Source organism: Pyrus communis, chromosome 14 (genome assembly GCF_041283825.1).
Source record: "Pyrus communis isolate YQ-2024b chromosome 14, ASM4128382v1, whole genome shotgun sequence".
NCBI lineage: Eukaryota > Viridiplantae > Streptophyta > Magnoliopsida > Rosales > Rosaceae > Pyrus > Pyrus communis.
In genome coordinates this window covers 2718653-2737825 of record NC_142578.1, presented here as the reverse complement: position 1 = coordinate 2737825, position 19173 = coordinate 2718653, and the positions used below count along the sequence as shown (strand labels likewise).

At 39.3% G+C, this 19173-nt stretch overlaps 3 protein-coding genes and 1 pseudogene across 6 annotated transcripts; 3 read left to right on the top strand and 1 right to left on the bottom strand.

Moving 5' to 3' along the window:
* Positions 1-5009: 5009 nt before the first annotated feature.
* On the top strand, positions 5010-8991 carry LOC137712556 (two-component response regulator-like APRR1). Of its 2 annotated transcripts, none has more exons than XM_068451636.2 (6): positions 5010-5642; positions 6156-6317; positions 6428-6561; positions 6991-7146; positions 7276-7357; positions 7580-8991. In XM_068451636.2, the coding sequence occupies exons 1-6, from the start codon at positions 5462-5464 to the stop codon at positions 8527-8529; spliced, it is 1665 nt and encodes a 554-aa protein (XP_068307737.2). In that variant the 5' UTR covers positions 5010-5461; the 3' UTR covers positions 8530-8991. The 2 variants fall into 2 exon arrangements, with proteins under 2 accessions (XP_068307737.2, XP_088540313.1); XM_088684187.1 differs by having other exon boundaries at positions 5069-5642; positions 7294-7357.
* A 214-nt stretch (positions 8992-9205) lies between these two features.
* On the bottom strand, positions 9206-11240 carry LOC137712557 (vesicle transport v-SNARE 13-like). 3 transcript variants are annotated; one of them, XM_088684188.1, is made up of 5 exons: positions 10994-11240; positions 10395-10483; positions 9923-10111; positions 9663-9833; positions 9206-9460 (listed from the first exon to the last, which is right to left on the bottom strand). In XM_088684188.1, the coding sequence occupies exons 1-5, from the start codon at positions 11091-11093 to the stop codon at positions 9308-9310; spliced, it is 702 nt and encodes a 233-aa protein (XP_088540314.1). In that variant the 5' UTR covers positions 11094-11240; the 3' UTR covers positions 9206-9307. The 3 variants fall into 3 exon arrangements, with proteins under 3 accessions (XP_088540314.1, XP_068307740.1, XP_068307741.1); XM_068451639.2 differs by having other exon boundaries at positions 10395-10453; positions 10994-11239; XM_068451640.2 differs by having other exon boundaries at positions 10395-10453; positions 10997-11238.
* Positions 11241-13098: 1858 nt separating this feature from the next.
* Positions 13099-14953, top strand: LOC137712393 (pentatricopeptide repeat-containing protein At5g61370, mitochondrial pseudogene; annotated as a pseudogene).
* A 2243-nt stretch (positions 14954-17196) lies between these two features.
* LOC137712695 (putative xyloglucan 6-xylosyltransferase 5) lies at positions 17197-19101 on the top strand. Its single transcript, XM_068451827.2, has one exon. It carries the CDS (start codon positions 17458-17460, stop codon positions 18838-18840), a length of 1383 nt encoding a protein of 460 aa, XP_068307928.1. The 5' UTR covers positions 17197-17457; the 3' UTR covers positions 18841-19101.
* The last annotated feature ends 72 nt before the right edge of the window (positions 19102-19173 follow it).

Genomic DNA, 19173 nt, shown 5'->3' with positions numbered 1-19173 from the left:
ATGTATTAACTAACAATTAACCACATGGCAAGTGGTGTGTCTCGGCCTCGAATTCACACCCTCTTTTTAATAAAAAATGAAAAAAAAAATTAAACAATTAATCATATGACATCCGAACAGAACTTAACTGCTGAAAATCAGCAGCAATTCTTGGTGCTAGCCAATCACAGATGAACACGTGTTTAAGCAATTGGTTTTTTAATCACAAATTGGACACGTGATCATCTGTAATTGGCTATCAGCAAAAGCTACTGCTAATTTTTCAACAGCCAAATACTGTCCATGACGCCCTACATGACGCTAGCTATTAACAAGCATCATGGAGGGAGTAAGATGACGCAATATAAGAAAAATAATTTGTTTTATTTTTACATCTTTCACAGCTAAAAAGGGGTGTTTGTTCTCATTTACTGATCTTTCATAAAAGGTTAATGAAAAAGGCTTGCGATTGATTAGGACCATTCACCTTTGTTATTCAGATCTCTAGTTCGAAATCAAAATTATCAAAAACACAAAATGCATTTTCAAGTTTTTAATTTTTATTAATGCTAATACAACCAAAGTCGAGAACATATAATATTATGCTCTCTCTGTACCTTCAACCTTTCTCCTTCCCAGAAGAACCAAACGTCTGTAAAATTTCAATTTCAATGGTTCCATCTCTCAAACCCTGAAATGTTCATGGGTGCTAAACTACCAAGGCTGCATAAAAATGAATAATCAAGCAAACCCAATGACTCATATGACTCATATTCCATATTTAGAAATTATCGTTGTACCAAGAACATGGTTCTTCGACCCAAAAACAAAAACAAAACAAAACATGTATTTACATCAATCTTGGATCAAATTATCCCAATAAAAAATATCAATGTTCATGGCTGGTCGACATTCGAGGGTGACGCAGGCCATTTAATGAATGCATATGCTGGGAACATGTGAAACATGCATGTAAATTTCCGCGAACTACGCATTATAATATTCCAACATAAACCTTATAAAATAATATTCAACCAACAATGATAGTGATAGTGATAATGCATAACATGTTCAAAGCATACATTTAATTCAGAATATAAGCGAAAGGTGCTATTACAATGATGTCAAAGTAGAAAGGATGACATGATATCACTGGTAGGGGAATGCCTCATGGCACGGATCGTATGCTTTATTCTTATGTCCTGAGAGGGTGCAAAACAAACATGAGTGGTCCAAGTTTATATATATATATATATATATATATATAATACTAAAGAATTATTCATTCATCAACGTACTAACCCCCAAAGTTTTATGAAAACTCAATCATATAATATGTAATAGGTTTTCCGAAAATCCTAGCATGCCATAAAACCTTTCATAAAGCATATATCGTATATAATGTGCTAAATAGTGGTATCATAATCAACAGAAGCCCCTACATCACCCAACCCGTAGGCCAAATAAGCATCATTGCCCGTAGGCAGAACAGTGACCACTGGATAAACACAAAACATTAAATATAATCTTTCCAACATATGTACATATATCTCAAAACATCTTCATAATATATAGTCATCCATCATATATACTACAAAGAACATAAATTCAATAAAGTATGGTATTCCAAAATATTCTCAGTAAAGCATGATAATCATAAAGTGTAAATCTAAATTTACTCATAAAACGTAACCAAAAACCATGTTTTTTATGTATGCATTTCTGCTATTAAAACATGCATTTTAGAAGGGGTCCACTCACAACCACACCACCATCATCACCTAGACCTCCCCTCCCTACGTCACCTCTCCGATCTCTCTCTCGGCACTGTGCACCGACACTGTGCACGTGGGTTTTCCGACGAGGTAAGTCAAACTCGCCTCTAAATCTTCCTAAATCGAGTTAAGAAAAGTGATTAGGTAGTTTTTGAGACGTTTTGGGGTGTTTTTAGACGCAGGAATACCTAGGGAAAACTCTTTCTAGTTTTCCAATGAAGGTTAGTGAATCTCAGGCCATTTTCCGCCCAATCTCGACCTCGACATGATCTCATCTTGGTACAACTTGAATCCTCACTCTTTTATCTTCATTTTGACTTTTGAATGATGAATTTTGGTCGAAGTTAAACCCCAAAACGCAGTCAGGGAAATTTTTTGGTCGGAATCCGGCTTTCTCTTTCGTTGGGTCCGACGACCCACGAGTTGAATTTAGGCCAACCCAACCCACTTAACCCCAAGCCCAAATCCCTTTGAACCTAGGCCGTTGGGTCGTGCCAACTAGGGCATTCGGCCTGCTGAACCCAAGCCCAAACCCGGGAAGCCCATAGCCCTAAACCCTTTAAGCTTGAGACCAAAACTAGGTCTTTGGGCCATAGAGTCCGGCCCAAACTATAGGCCTAAGCCCAATGAGCCCAAGCCCAAAACCCTCTAGCCCAAATCTAGAGCTGGCCCAAACCCTAAGCCCAGCCATGCGTGAGACCGAGTTGGTGCAAGCACGTGGAGCACATACACTGCCGAGCCACCACCTTGCGGCGACGCATGAGGGTACTCGAGGTCCCCTTTATGTTTTTTGACGTCCTGAATCCATTTATGACTTCTTTATGTGCTTAGGTGCGATTATTAGTGGCGATTCCATTCTTCCTATTTCGCACGACTCTTCGACGACGATATGTATGTGTGTGTGTCGTCGGAGGGGGTGAGAGAACAGAGAGAGAGAGATCTGTGAAAGAGGGAGAGTGTGAGCTGAGAGAGAGAGAGTGTGACTCGAGGGGGGGTGGAAGAGAGAAGGAGGGGGAGGATAGGGGACTGCCACGTGGTAGGCAGAGAGAGGAGGAGAATTTGGAGGAAATCCAAAAAAGGGATCCGGATTGGGTAGGGAATAAGGGGTAAAAATGGTAATTTCATAAATTCATGAATATAAAATTACATAGTTTGGGACCGGGTTTCACATCGAAGATGGTGTTGAAGGTGTTTTTGGGGGTAAAGATGGCGTGGTTGTACTAATCATCATATATGCAACCACAGAAGATACTCCAACACAAAAATGCCTTTTAACAAATATCTCCTGCATTTAGCGTGAACGTCCCGATCCTTATCTTTCTTCGAGAAATAGGAAGAAACTGAGCCAGTTTTAGTGAGATCAATTTCTGATCGTGCAACTGAGAATGCATGCATGCATCTGCTGAGCTTCCATCCAAGCAACGGTTACATATCGCTTTAGCTATTTTGATCGATAGGGGCAAGTAGGAAAGCTATCTACAACTACAAGTTAATGGTGCTTGGTTAGGCAATAACAGCAGCTCAGCTTCATCCATGTCATGGTGCAGTAAGATGGTCCCAGTCCCCCCACCTCTCAACGTGCGCGATAGATTTACGTCGATTCTTCTTGAAGTTGGCTTAATTGTGAAAGCTTTTCTTTGTTGGGTGAGTTTCCATCTGCCTATTAAGTCAGTGTGTCTTATTGACTACACTTCCTCTTGCATTTATTTTGGCTTCTCCAGCGCACTTGCTGGTGAGTGCATGTATTTGCACCTAGAGCAGTTCGACAGATAGAAAGTTCGAGCAGCAAACCCATTTGGTGAAGAGGGAGTTGGGTGTACTTGGCTTTTGTAATTTCTGTTTGATATCAATGGAATTTCCTCGCCGTTTCCGAACTAGACGTACGCTTTTGCCAAACCAGTACAAATCCTCATGTTATTTCGATTTCTGAATTTATCACATTTTGCCTTGTTTTGAACAATTCCATGCATGTGCTTAATGTGCTTGAAATTTGATTTGGTAAAGGATGTGACAGCCACCTGCTTGCGATATCATTTTGTTAAAAAGCATGTGGAGCAAAAATCTTGGAGAAGAAGAGTATAGGCTAGCAGATACATCCTCTCCCATAATACACAAGCAGGCATCCTGCTTACGTTTTTTTATGATTAGAGCGACGGTCCATATTAAACTAGTCTAACTACGAGAAGAGAGATTCAAATTTGTGTGCATAAGGATATAGCACATTGTTCTAGCTAACTTGGCTTATCGTGTTCTGCGTAATACATACTTTGCTTATGACTCACCTAAATGTTCTTCTTCTTTAGTTATGGGGGTTGCTCTTGCTTTGTGGTTAGGATGGGTGGGTAGTGATTTTCACGCTTCCAATTCTCTCCTTATGTACTCCTCAATTTTCCGTGAATCTTAAATTTTTTATAACTTATTCAATCAAAGAGAAAAACAAGGAGGAGTGCACGGGAAAAAAAGGGAAATACGCAAATCAATGTAAAATTACAGTTCGGATTGGTTCCATTCATGCATAAAATTAGTTGTATAATATGCCAAATTATTCATTTAGGTAGCAGTTTAGTTTAGTTTGGTTCGGTTATTTTCATTCATAACTAAGTAAGAAAATATTACATATTAATGGATTTCATACAATAACATAACAATAGTTGAGAAATCTCATTACCATCAAAAATTGAGATTTACGCTCTTCTTTAACATATAGTCTTCACTAGCAAAACCCAAAAAATAATAGAAAAATACTAAGAAGAATCTCTGTCACCTCATGTTTTTTTATATAATATTTTATAATGTTACCATGAAAATTAACGTTAAGCAGAGAGATGACAGAGAATCCTCACTTTGAAAAAGTATTTCTCAAAATAATATCCAAGGAATAAATAGATTATTATTTTCAATATAAATAAATAAATTAAAAGTGAGTTCTGACTGTCTCTAACCTGAAAGGTTGAAACACCCTTACCAGTGGAAAGGGATTCTTTCCGGATCTCTTCTTTTTAATCCATTAAATTAGAGAATCTATACTATTGAATTTTGATCCAACGATTATAAATCGGATTTACTTTAAAGGTTATAATAACTTCAGCCGTTGAATCAAATTTTAATAAATCGGATCCCTGATTTGATGGAACAGGAGAAATGGATCCAGAGAATCCCTTTTTCCTTACCTTTTTGCACTTTTGTTTTCCGTCCCCCAACCTTCCACGTCTCCTCCTCTCTATCCTACGCCTAATACTCCCCCACGCGCACGTTTGCGAACCTTACACGTAATATTTATGCAGATTTTAGTGAGATTTATTTAAAATTTCACTGTTTTTTTCCTGCTAACATTTCTTTTTTGTTTTTTTCCAACTCCTCGGCTGGTGCTATCGTGCGCCGCTGGTGGCCGATGATCCCAGATTCCGAACTTGGAACTCTTTTTAAGTAACAATTCTATCGGCTTCTCTCCCGGGGTCAACTCGAATTCCCAACCGTCCGATAAGCTTGCTCGGAGCCGCGATTGTACGGACGGGTTTGGGGTTTGGGGTTTGGGGTTTTGACTAAGAAATGGTGTCAGCGCTTGGGATTGGGGATTGGAGACCAGCAAAACCCTGATTTGGGATTCTGATTGGAGCCCTGGAGATGGAGCGGTGAGTATTTTGGTTGGATTTATGGAGGTTTTGTAGGATCGGAGAGTTTGCCGGGGGTTTTTGGTGGGTTTTGCTATGGAGCTGAATTTGAACAGAGAGTCTGAAGCTGATGGCAGTGGCGGCGGCGGCGTTTGTGGCGTCGGTGGTGGTGCTGATGGGTTCATCGACAGGAGCAGGGTGAGGATTTTACTCTGCGATAACAACGAGTACAGTTCGGAAGAGGTTTTCACGCTTCTTGTGAAATGCTCTTACCAGGGTATGAACGTATTTTATTTTTGTAAAAGTTCATTACTTTGATCGTATCTTCCTATTTGAAGTTTGGAAATTGTTAGAGCTTATCATTTGTTTGGTTGCTAAGAAAATGGAGTGAGAATTGCGAAAGAAAGGCCAAATTTTTAACTTTTTGATGATCTGAGAAAAAAAAAACAAGTTGGAGTTGCATTTTCTGTTGCTTTGTGCTGTTTTTTGTTTTCAATCTACAAAGATAAAGTGCACTGAATTAATCCCAATTACGGTATGTGATAACGTGAATTGTTTGTCGTTGCGGATGTTTGATCGTTTCTAACTTTCTCGAGTTTCCAAACGAATCCTTTAGAGTTTAGGTGAAATATGGTGTGAATATATTCAAATGAGTAAATGTTTGTGAAAAGTAATGCTAAACATGCGACCGGTTGAAATAAGAATTTTGAACAGTAAGGTTTAGAAAAACCAATGCAATTGAAGATGATTTGTGTGCTCAATTCTGACTCTCGATTTCATTGCTTTACAGTTATTTCCGTGAAGTCTCCTCGACAAGTGATTGATGCATTGAATGCAGAGGGGCCTGATATCGATCTCATACTTGCCGAAGTTGACCTTCCTATGCGCAAAGGCATGAAAATGTTGAAGTACATCACACGGGATAGAGAGTTAAGGCGCATTCCTGTAATCAGTAAGCATGTCTTATCCTATTGTTTCCATTTTCTTTCAATGATAAATGTTTCATGTTAAGGAAAATTATTGTGTTAACCTCACTGCTGATTCTTTTTTTTTTTGGGTCAGTGATGTCGGCACAAGATGAGGTCTCTACTGTTGTTAAGTGCTTGAAGCTTGGAGCAGCTGACTATCTTGTAAAGCCTTTACGCACTAATGAGCTTCTGAACTTGTGGACACACATGTGGAGAAGAAGGCGCATGGTTTGTTTGCACGACTTTAATGCTTTTGTTTCTGAGCTGTTCTTCGAATTACCCCTTGCTTTATCAAAATCTTTGTCGATAGAAATAAACACAATAGGGATGCCTAGCAAGCTAGCAGCTTAGAAGTGACCATCATGTAGGAGTTGATGTTTCGTTTGGGCTGTTAGTATCTTTATATGACCCATTTAGGTGGATTTACTATCTTGGATAGTTCAGAACAAAGCATGCAATCAAATTACTTGGCTTCTCACTTCTCAGCCTTCTCACTTCTAAAGCTAAAGTTCGTACTCTTTTAGTTGAATGTACTCTTGTGTATGTAATACCTCTTTTTTTCAAGTTCCTCATCCCTAACTGATGCATGTGCACTAGGATACTACTATATCCTCTCAAATTAGTAACTAAAACATTTTTATTTTATGTATTTGGCAGCTTGGGCTAGCAGAGAAGAACCTTATAAATTATGTTGATCTGGTGATATCAGACCCTAGCCGATCTAATACGAACAGTACTACTTTATTCTCGGATGATACAGATGATAAATTGGGCAATCCAGAGACTGGAACCCCAGCTCCTGCGGAAGATAAGGTGACCGTTTACTATTTATAAATTACTTTTTGAAGATGAGTTTTTTTTTTTGGGGTTATAATATTAACTTAATATTTATTATATATAGAGTTAAAGCATGATCGTTAATTAATTAATTTTATTTTTTAGTCTACTCCTGTTATGGAGCTTCCGGTCGAGAATATATCAGAATTTCGGCCCGATGTTCCAGGAATAAGTGACCGGCAAACTGGTGAGCCACTTGTGACATTGAGAAATTTTGTTGTATCATATGTCTTGAACACGTGTTCACTTGAAACACCATCATGTATGGCTAATACTATTGTGTCGTTCATTCGACTTCACTTATTGGAGTAAGGCAAAAACCTATCTTTAAGAAGAATAGTTTTTCAGTATGACATTTTTCATCTTTTACACAAATAACTTTTTCCATTTTCTCTGATTATATTCTTAGGAAAGTTTTTATCTGCCCCAAAGAAGAGCGAACTGAAGATTGGCGTTGGCAAGTCATCTGCCTTCTTTACGTATGTGAAATCAAGCGAACTAAAAATCAATCCTCAGGTGGTTGCACATATTGAAGACATTGCCCCTGAAAATTTGAGGATAGAAGAGAAACATGAAGAATGTGTTCACCAAGTGGTTGATGATCCCCAAGTACACGGAAATGGAGAGGCGTGGGAAAGCAACTCACAGGGAGATGACTTGCCAAGCAGTAACAGTATCCCAGATTCTCTTTCTTTGGAGAGGTCTAGTACCCCGTCTGGATCAATGGAACTTCAAAATCAGAGGAGTTTTGAGGAAGACAGATCCTCTCTGGTGCCTGCACATCCAAGAAATGAACCTCAACATGATTTTTCTGGCCTACCCACCCAAGCCGCCTATCAATATTATATGTCGGGGGCTGTCAATCAAGTTATGATGTCATCGTCACCTGAAGTTTATCAAAAGAATCTGCATGACATGCAAAATCATGCTGTGATGCCACAATACAATCATTTTCCACACTGCCCTCCACACCCAAATGGGATGGCTTCGTTCCCCTATTATGGTGTATGCTTGCAACCTGGTCAACAAATGCCGAATGCTCAGCCATGGCCATCATTTGGAAGTTCAGCATCCACTGAAGTGAATCTAAATAAGGTTGACAGAAGGGAGGCAGCATTGATTAAATTTAGGCAAAAAAGAAAGGAGCGGTGTTTTGATAAAAAGATCAGGTATGTAAATAGAAAGAAACTTGCCGAAAGCAGACCTCGTGTGCGGGGACAATTTGTGGGGAAGTTAAATGGTGTAAATGTGGATCTTAACGGCGAGCCTGCTTCTGTTGAAGATGATGAGGAGGAGGATGAAAAGGATGACGAGGAGCTTGCGCCAAGGGATTCCTCCCCGGAAGATGGTGCTTCTTGATAGGAAGTGATTGTATTTGGTTACGTGGGAGAATCATAAGAGTTGAATCCCTTTTCATTACGGACGTTCCTGCATCCCTTAATGTTACCTATATGGATGAGTGGGGATTGGTGTTGCATGGTTCCATTGAAGTATACTGGGTGCATCGTCGTATTGGTTGGACATTGATCAAGGGTTCAAACTACTGGTTCTATTTCAGTAATCAAAGATCTGATCATCGTAAAGTATCGCGCCGTCCATCTTCTTGAATTACAGAATAGCCCAACAGACACTCGGTGAAGAGCTCTTGAGGTCGGGAACCTTTCATCCTTGATTCATCCATGTCCGAAATCCAAACCGGAAATGAGCTCATCTTCAGAATTTTTCTGTCAAGAAGTTTTAGATTTAAACAATGACTTAAACAGGAGAACGGTGTTTTCTCTTCTTATTATCATATGGAATTTTATGGTAATTTTTGTGAAAGTTTTGAAGATTTCTTGTGCCTCTTTCCTTCTTTGACGTAAAAAGTATAGTTTGCAGAACAGAAGACACATTTGTGACTTCCCGAAAGGCGGCCTCTGTGCTCCCCTGATACACGGTCTACCCTGTTTTCTCCGGCCAACCCCGGCCACTCTGTTCGTCTCAAACGAATCCATGGCTGCTTTCTTTCATTCTAACACCAAATTTTGCAAAGATATAACGAAAAGACAGCTCTGTTTGCCCTTTGCCCGAATCAACCAGAAACAATATCCAATAACATACACACCAATATCAGAGTGAAATTCCAGACCAATATTAGCTAGCGCGTAATCTTAAGATAAAGGATAAACAAGATTGCAACGGCGAAGACTCCGATGATGGAGCCGACAATCCATTTATTCCTGTTCATACTCCTCGTCATGGCGGTCAGCACCTTCTTGCTCTTGCTGATACTTTCATCCGCCCCGTGGAGCTGCCAACACAACGAAACGAAATTAGGGTTACCACCTCGACAATCTCATTTTCTCGTTAGCCTAATTCATCGGAGATTATCTAATGTAACCATGGATATATCCCCCTCGTCCTATATCTCTCGTCACGTAAGCAACAAGCATCTGCTTTCCAGGGGAAATGACACAAAGCAAAAGGAGGAGGTACAGGATTAACAGACATACTGTATTGTGAGCATGTAGAAGTGACTGGCGTTGTTGGTGCAAATCTTGGAGGATTGAGACCCCAAGCTCCTCGGTTTCCAGCATTGCTCTTCTACTCTCCTTGATTCTGTCCGTCGACTGATTTAACATGTCAGTCGTCATCAACAATCTTCCTCGTTGATCGTTAGATGTCTGCCACATAACCAAAACATCCTATGAACAAGACCCCTTGACAAGCTAACACGCATTGAGAGAGGTAAGGTATAGAGATGATGCATTACCGTCAAGGAATCTGCCATTCCGGGCTCCAACAGCTCGTCCCGAGCTGCAAAATTCACGACAGGTGATGCGATTCTCTTCAGTTGGCTCTTCAAATTGTTCAAATCAACCTTGTATTCTCTTAGCTTGGCAAGAAGAGCAGCCTTCACACTTGGCTGCAAACTCCTCGCCTCAAGGTCCATTTTCCTCAGCTGGATAAGTTCTCCAACATGGCATAAATCATCAATCTAATATCATAAACAGAAGAAAACTTGGGTACGGTTGCTAGACCACGAAATCCGTAGAGCACCTCTCACAAAAAGCACGAGACCCTCTGTGTTTTGGTTTCCCCAGAACCTACGTTGGTCCCATATGATGTGAGAGCTGCCCTAATCAGGCTGCCCTAATCAGACAACCGTACTAAAGTTTTTCTACGTAAACACAACAAACATGAAACATCTAAACCATGGATTTTGACTGGAGTTAGTGCCATACCAAAGTATCTGCATCCTCTAATCCAGCTTTTACCTCTGCAATTATCTGCTTTTTTTTCTCTGCAAAGCAAGAATTCACATAAGCACCATCTGCATTCTAAAGTCTCTCAAAAGCACCACCTTTTATGTAATTCTAAAGTCTATCGTTGATCGTTTTATGTTGCAAATTTTCAAATTGAACCAAAAAATAAAAGCAACAAACAAATGCATGATGAATCCAACCAACACTCTATGCTTGAATTACAATTCAATATTTTTTTATTGCACCCGACATTAGCAGTTGACCGCTGACGGACCCGAATGCATGTGTCATGCATCATATTCTTATCAAACTCAAAAGAAAAGTGAAAAAAAAATTAAAATGCATCTTTTATTTAGATATATACTGCTCCAGCCAACTATTCTTGTTTACCAGGAACAAGTATCTGACATGGTAAAACAAGTTTAAAATTACTGCTCTGATTAACTGACATAATTCACGTCTAAAAATCTAGTTATCATGCATTGTACACAACTATCAATACTCCTCTAAAAACAAAAGAAAAGGAGAATTATAAAAAATAAAAATAAAAATTGCATTTCATTATTCAGAGATTTTACCACCTCCTCCATCCACGGCGGTGGCAGCCGTGCACTTGCTTGAGAGATTAGCTGAGAGCTCGCAGTATTGGCGCTCGTACCCCTCAAACACCTCACTCATCCTTCTCGATCTCGATTCCACCGCCTACCCAATTCTCCTGGATCCGATTAGTGCCTAAATTTATCAACTTTCCGTTAATCAAGCTCTGAAAATTGAACCAGTTTTCAATATAAGACAAACTGATCGAATTTGAGCTTTTGCATGGCTGGGAGTTTGCGAATGTTCCCATCATGCCCTTGGTTGTTGCGTTGGATTACGTACAAAGGACGGGTATTGACGTGTCGTTGCATACATGGATATACAATAATAAAATTTCATTTTAATCCCCAAGTAAGATTATTTTTTCAATAATACCGTATGTAAAATTAAAAACTAAAAATAGTCCACCATGTGAGATTATAATATTTCATATCACATTTAATAATTTTTTTATTTATAAATTTATGGAATTTTTAGTTTCCCTATTTACCCTTATTTCTCTCTTAAAACCAATTAGAGAAACAAATGTATAATTAACTTTCCAAGAATGCTTAAGTAACTAGATCCATAATTAACATGATCGCAATAACAATAACATTACCATAATCCTCCATGTGTTATTCCAATTAAAGACACCAAAAAACTCAAAAACCATGATGAAAGAAAAAAAGCCAGAAAACTCAAAAACAAAAAATCACGTTGTATTCGGAAGAAAGAAGGAAAAAGGGACTTTTGGATGCCAAATTGACGGTGAATCCAAAGAAACAATACAAATAGAGAAAATGGAATGTGAAATCACAACCTAATTGATCGTACCGAATTAATCGGGCCTACACTATATAGTACCTAGCTGACCGTACCGAATAGATAGGACCTAATTGACAATATCTAAATGATCAATTTTGTATGTAGAACAATATAGTGTACCTATATTCTCGATGCATTCGTTTTTGTTTTTATAGTTTTGGATTCAATAAATTAAAAATGAATCCTAAGATAAGTGAAAAGAACAATTTTGTATGTAGAGAAAATAGAATGTGAAATCACAACCTAATTGACCGTATCGAATTGATCGGGCCTAAAATATATAACGTACCTAATTTATCAGACCTAATGAACTAAAACATAAAAAATACAAATCATAACAAATTGATCGTACCATATCTATTGAACCTAAACTATATAATGTACCTAATTGACCGTACCGAAACTATCGGACATAAATTGTGCATTCTTGTAAATAATTGTAGACAAAAATGATGGCATTCTTGTAAATAGTAGTAAAACTTGTGGTTTTATTATAAGTGACATCATGGTGCATTAAAATGAATGATCTTTTTTTTATATTGAAAACCTTCCGAGTTATATTCTAAAAATCATCTTTGACAAGCCCTTATCTCTAAAATCCCCCATATTATTCTATTGAAATTTTTTATTTGAACTCATATAATCTCTTTCTACACCCAACTTAAACTTTCAATGTGAATTGTCTTTCTTATCCTATTGTATAATTACCATCAAGTACACAATAAGATTAACAATAAAACTAAAATTTATCAATAAACTCACATGCAATAATTAAACCCTAGTTTCACACAATGTTTATCCTACGTTCATTCCGGCCAAAACCCTAAGAGTTCATATAGAGAAAACAAACTTATTTATTTATTTTTGTTTATTTATTTTATTTATCAATAGATAGTGATTTTGAAGTTTTAAATCCTCCAACTAAGGTATGAATTGATTTATGCAATTTTTGTCGTTTCATTTCAATTTTTTTTGAAGTTGAGAAGATGAGTTTTTAAGTTTCAATTCACAACTATCAACGCTGAAAGTTGAAAAGATGAGTTGTAAATGGTGGCGAAGCCATTTGGTTTCCTCGAATCCACTCCATTAGCAAGGTTGAAAATCTAGGGCTAACGTAAAGAAATAAGGGTTTGCTACCACTTACGAAGGTAAATGAGCATGATGTTTGCTACCACTTACCTTAGATCATGGAATAATTGAAGATTGGTTCATTAGGAGGCAGCAGTTACCACAACAAAGAGACACTAAAATACAAACAAATTAGCTAGCAACAATAGCCATGGGAGCCGTAGTGATGTACGCAGCAGCTCCAGCAATGGGGCACATCATCTTAAGAATTTCTATTAATTTCTACATATAATAATGTTGTACTACATCAATTACGACCTAATACTGTATTGCATTAACGAAAGCAAGCCATACGACTTTATGCTTATGCAATTTGGGATTAAAGAGATATTAGTTCTTTAATAAAAATTACTCAATTGGAATTTTATTTTCTAAATGGGTGTAAAGAAAAATTTACATGTTGAATTGAGTTTGTGAGGGTATATTAGGTAGTAAACTTGGGTTTAAAGAGATATTAGTATTTTTAAAAATAATATGGGTGTAGAGAGTAAGTTTGGTGTCAGCTAGCAGGCGATGTTCAGGCTGAGCTTTTTATAATGCACTGCAAGTGTTAGAAGGATTTCCTGTATTGATATCGAAATGGCAGCGGCTTTTTGCTGCAGAATGCAGTCAGTAGTCGGAATCTCAACGCTTTTTCGTGTTTTTACTCCTCGACAGAGTTCCCTGTGTAGTCGCCGCCCGAGCTGCAAGAGCTGTGTAGCATTGTTTCGAGTGCAATTGGCGGTCTGGATGATTTGGAATCGAGCCTAAATAAACTTACTGCTTCCTTAACATCATCACTTGTGACCCAAGTAATCGATTCTTGCAAAAACGAAGCGCCCACTAGAAGATTGCTAAGGTTTTTTTCCTGGTGTCATAAGAATTTGGGTTATGGTTTGTAAGAGAAGGACTACAATTTTGGCATTCGGGTTTGAGGACCACACGGCAATGAACATTGTACTCTCTGATATTGTGAAGGCGGGCTGCGCAATGGCAGCTTAAACTTTTGGTCTTGTTGCTGAGGCATTGGTGAAGTTGGGGAAGGAAGATGAGGCATTGGGTATGTTTAAGAACTTGGACAAGTACAAGTGACCTCGAGACGGTGTTACAGTCACTGCCAGTGTCAATGCGCTTTGCGCTTGAGGGCACGTTAAAAGAGCAGAAGGGGTTGTTTTGAACCACAGGGATAAGATTGCCGGTATATAGCCTTGCATTTATAAAAGTCTTTTGCATGGATGGCCTGTGCAGGAGAATGTGAAGGAAGCAAGAAGAATCATCAAAGAAATGAAGTCGATCAGGATTATGCCAGACTTGTTTTGCTACAACACATTCCTTCGGGGGCCTTTGCGTGAGAACTTTAAGCGCAATTCGTCTGGACTTGTTCCCGAAGCGCTAAATGTTATGATTGAGATGAGGTCTTATAGCATTTCTCCAAATTCCATTCTTTTTTGGGAAGAACAAGAATCAAGGAATCTTGTAACATTCTTAAGACTATGAAGAACGGGTTGCTCTCCGGATTGCATTAGTTATTACCTTGTTGCAAGAGTGTTGTATTTGTCCGGCAGATTTGGTAAAGGAAATAAGATGGTGGATGAGATGCTTGAACAGGGCCTACAACTGAATCGTAAGTTCTACTATGTTTTGATTGATGTACTCGTAGGCAAGGAGAGACCACATTATGCTCTGGAGCTTCTTCAAAGGATGAAGGCAAGCGCATTAGGCGTATATTGTCCGGTTTATGATGTGTTGATTCCCAAGTTTTGTAGGGGAGGGGACCTTGAAAAGGGTAGAGAGCTTTGGGATGAAGCCGTATTTCTCTTAGCTGCTCGAGCGATTTGTTGGACCCTTCGATCACTGAGGTTTTCAAGCCAGCAAGGAATGAGGAAAAACTCCGCCTTATCGAATGCACCAATGCAAAGGCTGAGGTGAAAGTTAGAAGGAGGACCGGGAAGACAAAGCAGACGAAGAAGAAGAGAAAGATTTTAAGGGGAATGCTGAAGAAGAAAAAGAAATCCGCCGCGACTTAATTGATATGCCTGTAACTTGTGCAACTGTTGTTTTAGTTTTCTCCTTGGATGTTTTGTTGCCTTGTATACTTGTTCGAACCCTTGGCCAAATGGATTGAATCTGACTTGGGAAGCGGGAATTCGAACTTTGGACATCTTCCAACATCGAATAAAGAAGTATCACTAGACTAATAGCTGGTCAGTTGAATTTGACGAGGTTGGTGAACCATATAGTTTTCAGTGGCCAAAACTTATGGTGAAACCTAAGAGAAATTTAGGAGACTTGAGAGGGATGTGAATCAAAGTTTGCTTTCTTTCACTATCTTCACATTTTTGTCACGTTTGTAAACTCTGATAACTCGCCGCATTAAGATTGATTTGGTTGAATTAATTATTAACCCTTTATTTAGTTGGTTGAATCCAAATTCCACATCTTTCTACCTAACTCAGAGTACTTCTGCAAGATTGCACTTTTATTAGGAATCTGGATCTTCATCGGATCCTCTTTGTGAGGATCATGAAGATATGTGAATCGTGTCCATTCATCGTACATCGTATGGTTATAAATCATTTTAAATATTTTTATTTAAAATTAAACACAAATAGTACTCGACAAAAACTGATTGCACAATGTGCAATAAACGGACACGATTTATTGATTCTCAAGATCCTCACCAAAAGGATCCGGAGAGAATCCTGCTGGTTTTATTAGATTACTTGGGGCGGCTCTAATAAAATTTAAATCAAAAGGCTAAATTGCACAAAGTCGTATGTGGTGTCGGTTTATGTACCCTTGTGGTTAAGCTCGCTGCCAATCTCAGTCCAAATCAAAGTTTCCATCCGATTCACTTCAACTTCGACCAAATGTGTGCATCACTTTAAGTGCCAAAAGGGTCATTCCAAACCTTGCTTAAGAGTCAAACGAGCTTCTATGGCTTAAGGTAACCTTTCTACCCTTTGCACCTTGTATCGTTGCACGCACGATAGATTCTTTTATGTACTTAATTTACTATAGGACAAGCATCCATTTTACAAGTAGTTTACTTTTTTAACATATGACATTATTTGATAGTAACATTACCGTGACTAAAATTTAGTTGCATAAAAGAATCTCTCAACGTAAACCTTGTGAATTAAATTCAAATGAACAGTTGGATTTAAACTGATATCCACAATGGTGTGATTAGGGGAAAAGGATCATTTTCGAATCATCTTAGGAGCCCCACATCCTAATTATTTATCGTACATCGTGCGATCAGTTTTCGTTAGGTACTATTTATGTTTAATTTTAAATTTAAAAAGTCAAATAATTTCTGATTGTATAATACATGATTAATAGTTAAAATGTGAAGATTTCTAAGATCTTCACAATTTGAATCCAGATGAAATTCAAATCCGTGATTAGGATTTTTTTCAACAGAAGGACAATTTGTGCAACTCCTAAAAGGCTGCTAAGATCAGTAGGTTGAAACATGGCACATGGTCCATGAGGATGAAGACGCTGACATGACTGCTGAGGTGGGATCTTGTGGGACACTACTTAAAAAATTAAGTAAAATGTTTGGGAGGAGGATTATCTCCTCCTAATTTCTTTCTCATTCTCTCATCTCATACTTGAACAGTTACGGTTAAGTTACGTCAATATTTTACAATAATTTTTTTTTATAGAAACAATAAGATAAAAATAAAGTGTGAGAGGAGGGGAATGAATAAGATAAGAATAGGAGGGAAGAGAATTCTACTTCAAAAGTTTGGGGAGATTAAGGAATAAAGATTCTCTCCAGATCAATTTACTCTTAATTTTCGAGACCCTCGGGTAAAGATCCTGTTTGCTCGCAGTCAGCGCGGACCTAAAAATGCTTGCCCTTGTGACCAGCAGGCCTGTCTTCCTCTCGTTATCACTGACATTAATGGTGAGCGTGGCTTGAATTGGCCACCAGCAAATCTGTCTTTATCCATTTGATCGAAGTCTGAGCGATGGTGATAGTTTTCCTCTGAGTCGTCATCAAAGGTGTCGATTAATTTCCAGTGTGCGAGATCCAAAAGTTCTTCTCCATCTTCGATTTCCAAGAGGAAGATGAAAGGAATCTACACGAGGCAAAGAGGAAGGGAAAGAAAAATTTCAGACCGTAGAATTAAAATTAAACAGCTAAGATTACTTGGTATGCTGTGTTCGAAGGACACAGATCTCAAAATTGTGTATGCATTATAAAAAAAAATTTAATATAAAAAATATCGTTAGTTAAAAATAAAAAAAATAAAAAAACATTTGAAAAGAAACTTCGAAATCCAGATCAGACAATAAAATTTAAAAGACATCAAGCCCCACGACAATCGATGTTGGACACATGTCCTGACATTTCCCCCATTTTTCCAATAATCTCCAAGCCTTCCTCCGCCATGCCCCCCTCGTTCGCTCCCTCTAGGGTTTTACACCTCCTCACTCCCCTGTAACCTCCCCATACAAATTTACAAATACACCCCCATAAAACACCAAACACACTCGACCCACAAGGCGATTGGATATGGGGCAAGATAGTCCTTTCGCAGCTCAGAAGCGTACCAGCTCGGGCGGGCTTCCGACCACCACCACTGGAACCTCGGCCAACGGCCGTGCGGGCCGCGCTTACGGAGCCCTGCCACGTGGACGGCAGATCCAGAAGACATTCAACAACATCAAAATCACCATCCTCTGCGGCTTCGTCACCATCCTCGTCCTCCGCGGCACGATCGGCGTCGGCAACCTCGGAAGCTCCGAGGCCGACGCCGTCAACCAGAATTTGATCGAAGAGACGAACCGGATCCTCGCCGAGATCCGGTCCGATTCCGACCCCAACGATCCGGACGAGCTGACCGAGACCGAGATGAACCCCAACATCACGTACACGCTCGGACCCAAGATCGCGAATTGGGACAAGGAGCGGAAGGATTGGCTCCGGTTGAATCCGGATTTTCCGAGCTTGGTCAACGGTAAGCCCCGTGTTCTTCTCGTTACTGGGTCTCCCCCTAAGCCTTGTGATAACCCAATTGGGGATCATTACTTGTTGAAGGTAATTAAGAACAAAATTGATTACTGTAGACTTCATGGGATTGAAATTGTGTATAATTTAGCTCATTTGGATAAGGAACTCGCCGGGTATTGGGCGAAATTGCCTTTGATTCGGAGGCTGATGCTTTCGCATCCGGAGGTTGAGTGGATTTGGTGGATGGATAGTGATGCATTGTTTACTGACATGGTGTTTGAGATTCCGCTGTCCAAGTATGATAGTCATAATCTTGTGATTCATGGGTACCCCGATTTGTTGTTTGATCAGAAGTCGTGGATTGCGCTGAACACCGGGAGTTTTCTGTTTAGGAATTGCCAGTGGTCTTTGGATTTGCTTGATGTTTGGGCGCCGATGGGTCCTAAGGGTCCGATAAGGGAGGAGGCCGGGAAGATTTTGACGGCTAATTTGAAGGGGAGACCCGCGTTTGAGGCGGATGATCAGTCTGCGTTGATATACTTGTTGCTTTCGCAGAAGGATCAGTGGATGGAGAAGGTGTATGTTGAGAATTCGTACTATTTGCACGGTTACTGGGCTGGGTTGGTGGATCGGTATGAGGAGATGATCGAGAAGTATCATCCGGGTTTGGGTGATGAGAGGTGGCCGTTTGTGACCCATTTCGTGGGTTGCAAGCCCTGTGGAAGTTACGGGGATTACCCGGTGGAGAGGTGCTTGAGCAGCATGGAGAGGGCGTTTAATTTTGCGGATAACCAGGTGCTTAAGCTGTATGGGTTTAGGCACAGGGGGCTATTGAGCCCTAAGATCAAGAGGATCAGGAATGAGACGGCAGCCCCTCTAGAGTTTGTTGATCAGTTTGATATTCGGCGGCATCCAGTGCAAGGGGGCAGCGGATCACACAGCTAGTGAGTAAAACATCCTCGTCACCTCGAATGTTTGATTATTTGGTAGGTAATGATGTAATACATCAGTTACAGAAGAAGATTTTAAACTCGATTACAGTTCACGGTTACTTTGTATTTCGTCTGTTCAGTTGTCTTTCTACTTGTTTCCAACTTTCAAGAACGGTAGAATAGAATTCTTTTACAATCTTGATATCATTTTGTACTGTGTTCTAGTAAGCCTTAAAGAAGGAATTTTATTTATCGACCGTGGTATACTTTCCCATGTTCTTGTTGTCCCATGTTATTTTGAATACTATTTGTTCGAGATTTTCTAGTTTGATCCGGTGTACAGGAC

Bases quoted from the DNA above. Each gene is read 5' to 3' on its own strand.
- LOC137712556 (XM_068451636.2), top strand. From the start codon at position 5,462: ATGGAGCTGAATTTGAACAGAGAGTCTGAAGCTGATGGCAGTGGCGGC. The intron at 5,643-6,155 runs GTATGAACGTAT...ATTGCTTTACAG, and splicing joins TGTGAAATGCTCTTACCAGG to TTATTTCCGTGAAGTCTCCT. The intron at 6,562-6,990 runs GTTTGTTTGCAC...TGTATTTGGCAG, and splicing joins TGTGGAGAAGAAGGCGCATG to CTTGGGCTAGCAGAGAAGAA.
- LOC137712557 (XM_088684188.1), bottom strand. From the start codon at position 11,093: ATGAGTGAGGTGTTTGAGGGGTACGAGCGCCAATACTGCGAGCTCTCA. The intron at 10,484-10,993 runs GTAAAATCTCTG...TTTAGAATGCAG, and splicing joins CGCCGTGGATGGAGGAGGTG to ATGGTGCTTATGTGAATTCT. The intron at 9,834-9,922 runs GTAATGCATCAT...GTTATGTGGCAG, and splicing joins GAATGGCAGATTCCTTGACG to ACATCTAACGATCAACGAGG.
- LOC137712695 (XM_068451827.2), top strand. From the start codon at position 17,458: ATGGGGCAAGATAGTCCTTTCGCAGCTCAGAAGCGTACCAGCTCGGGC.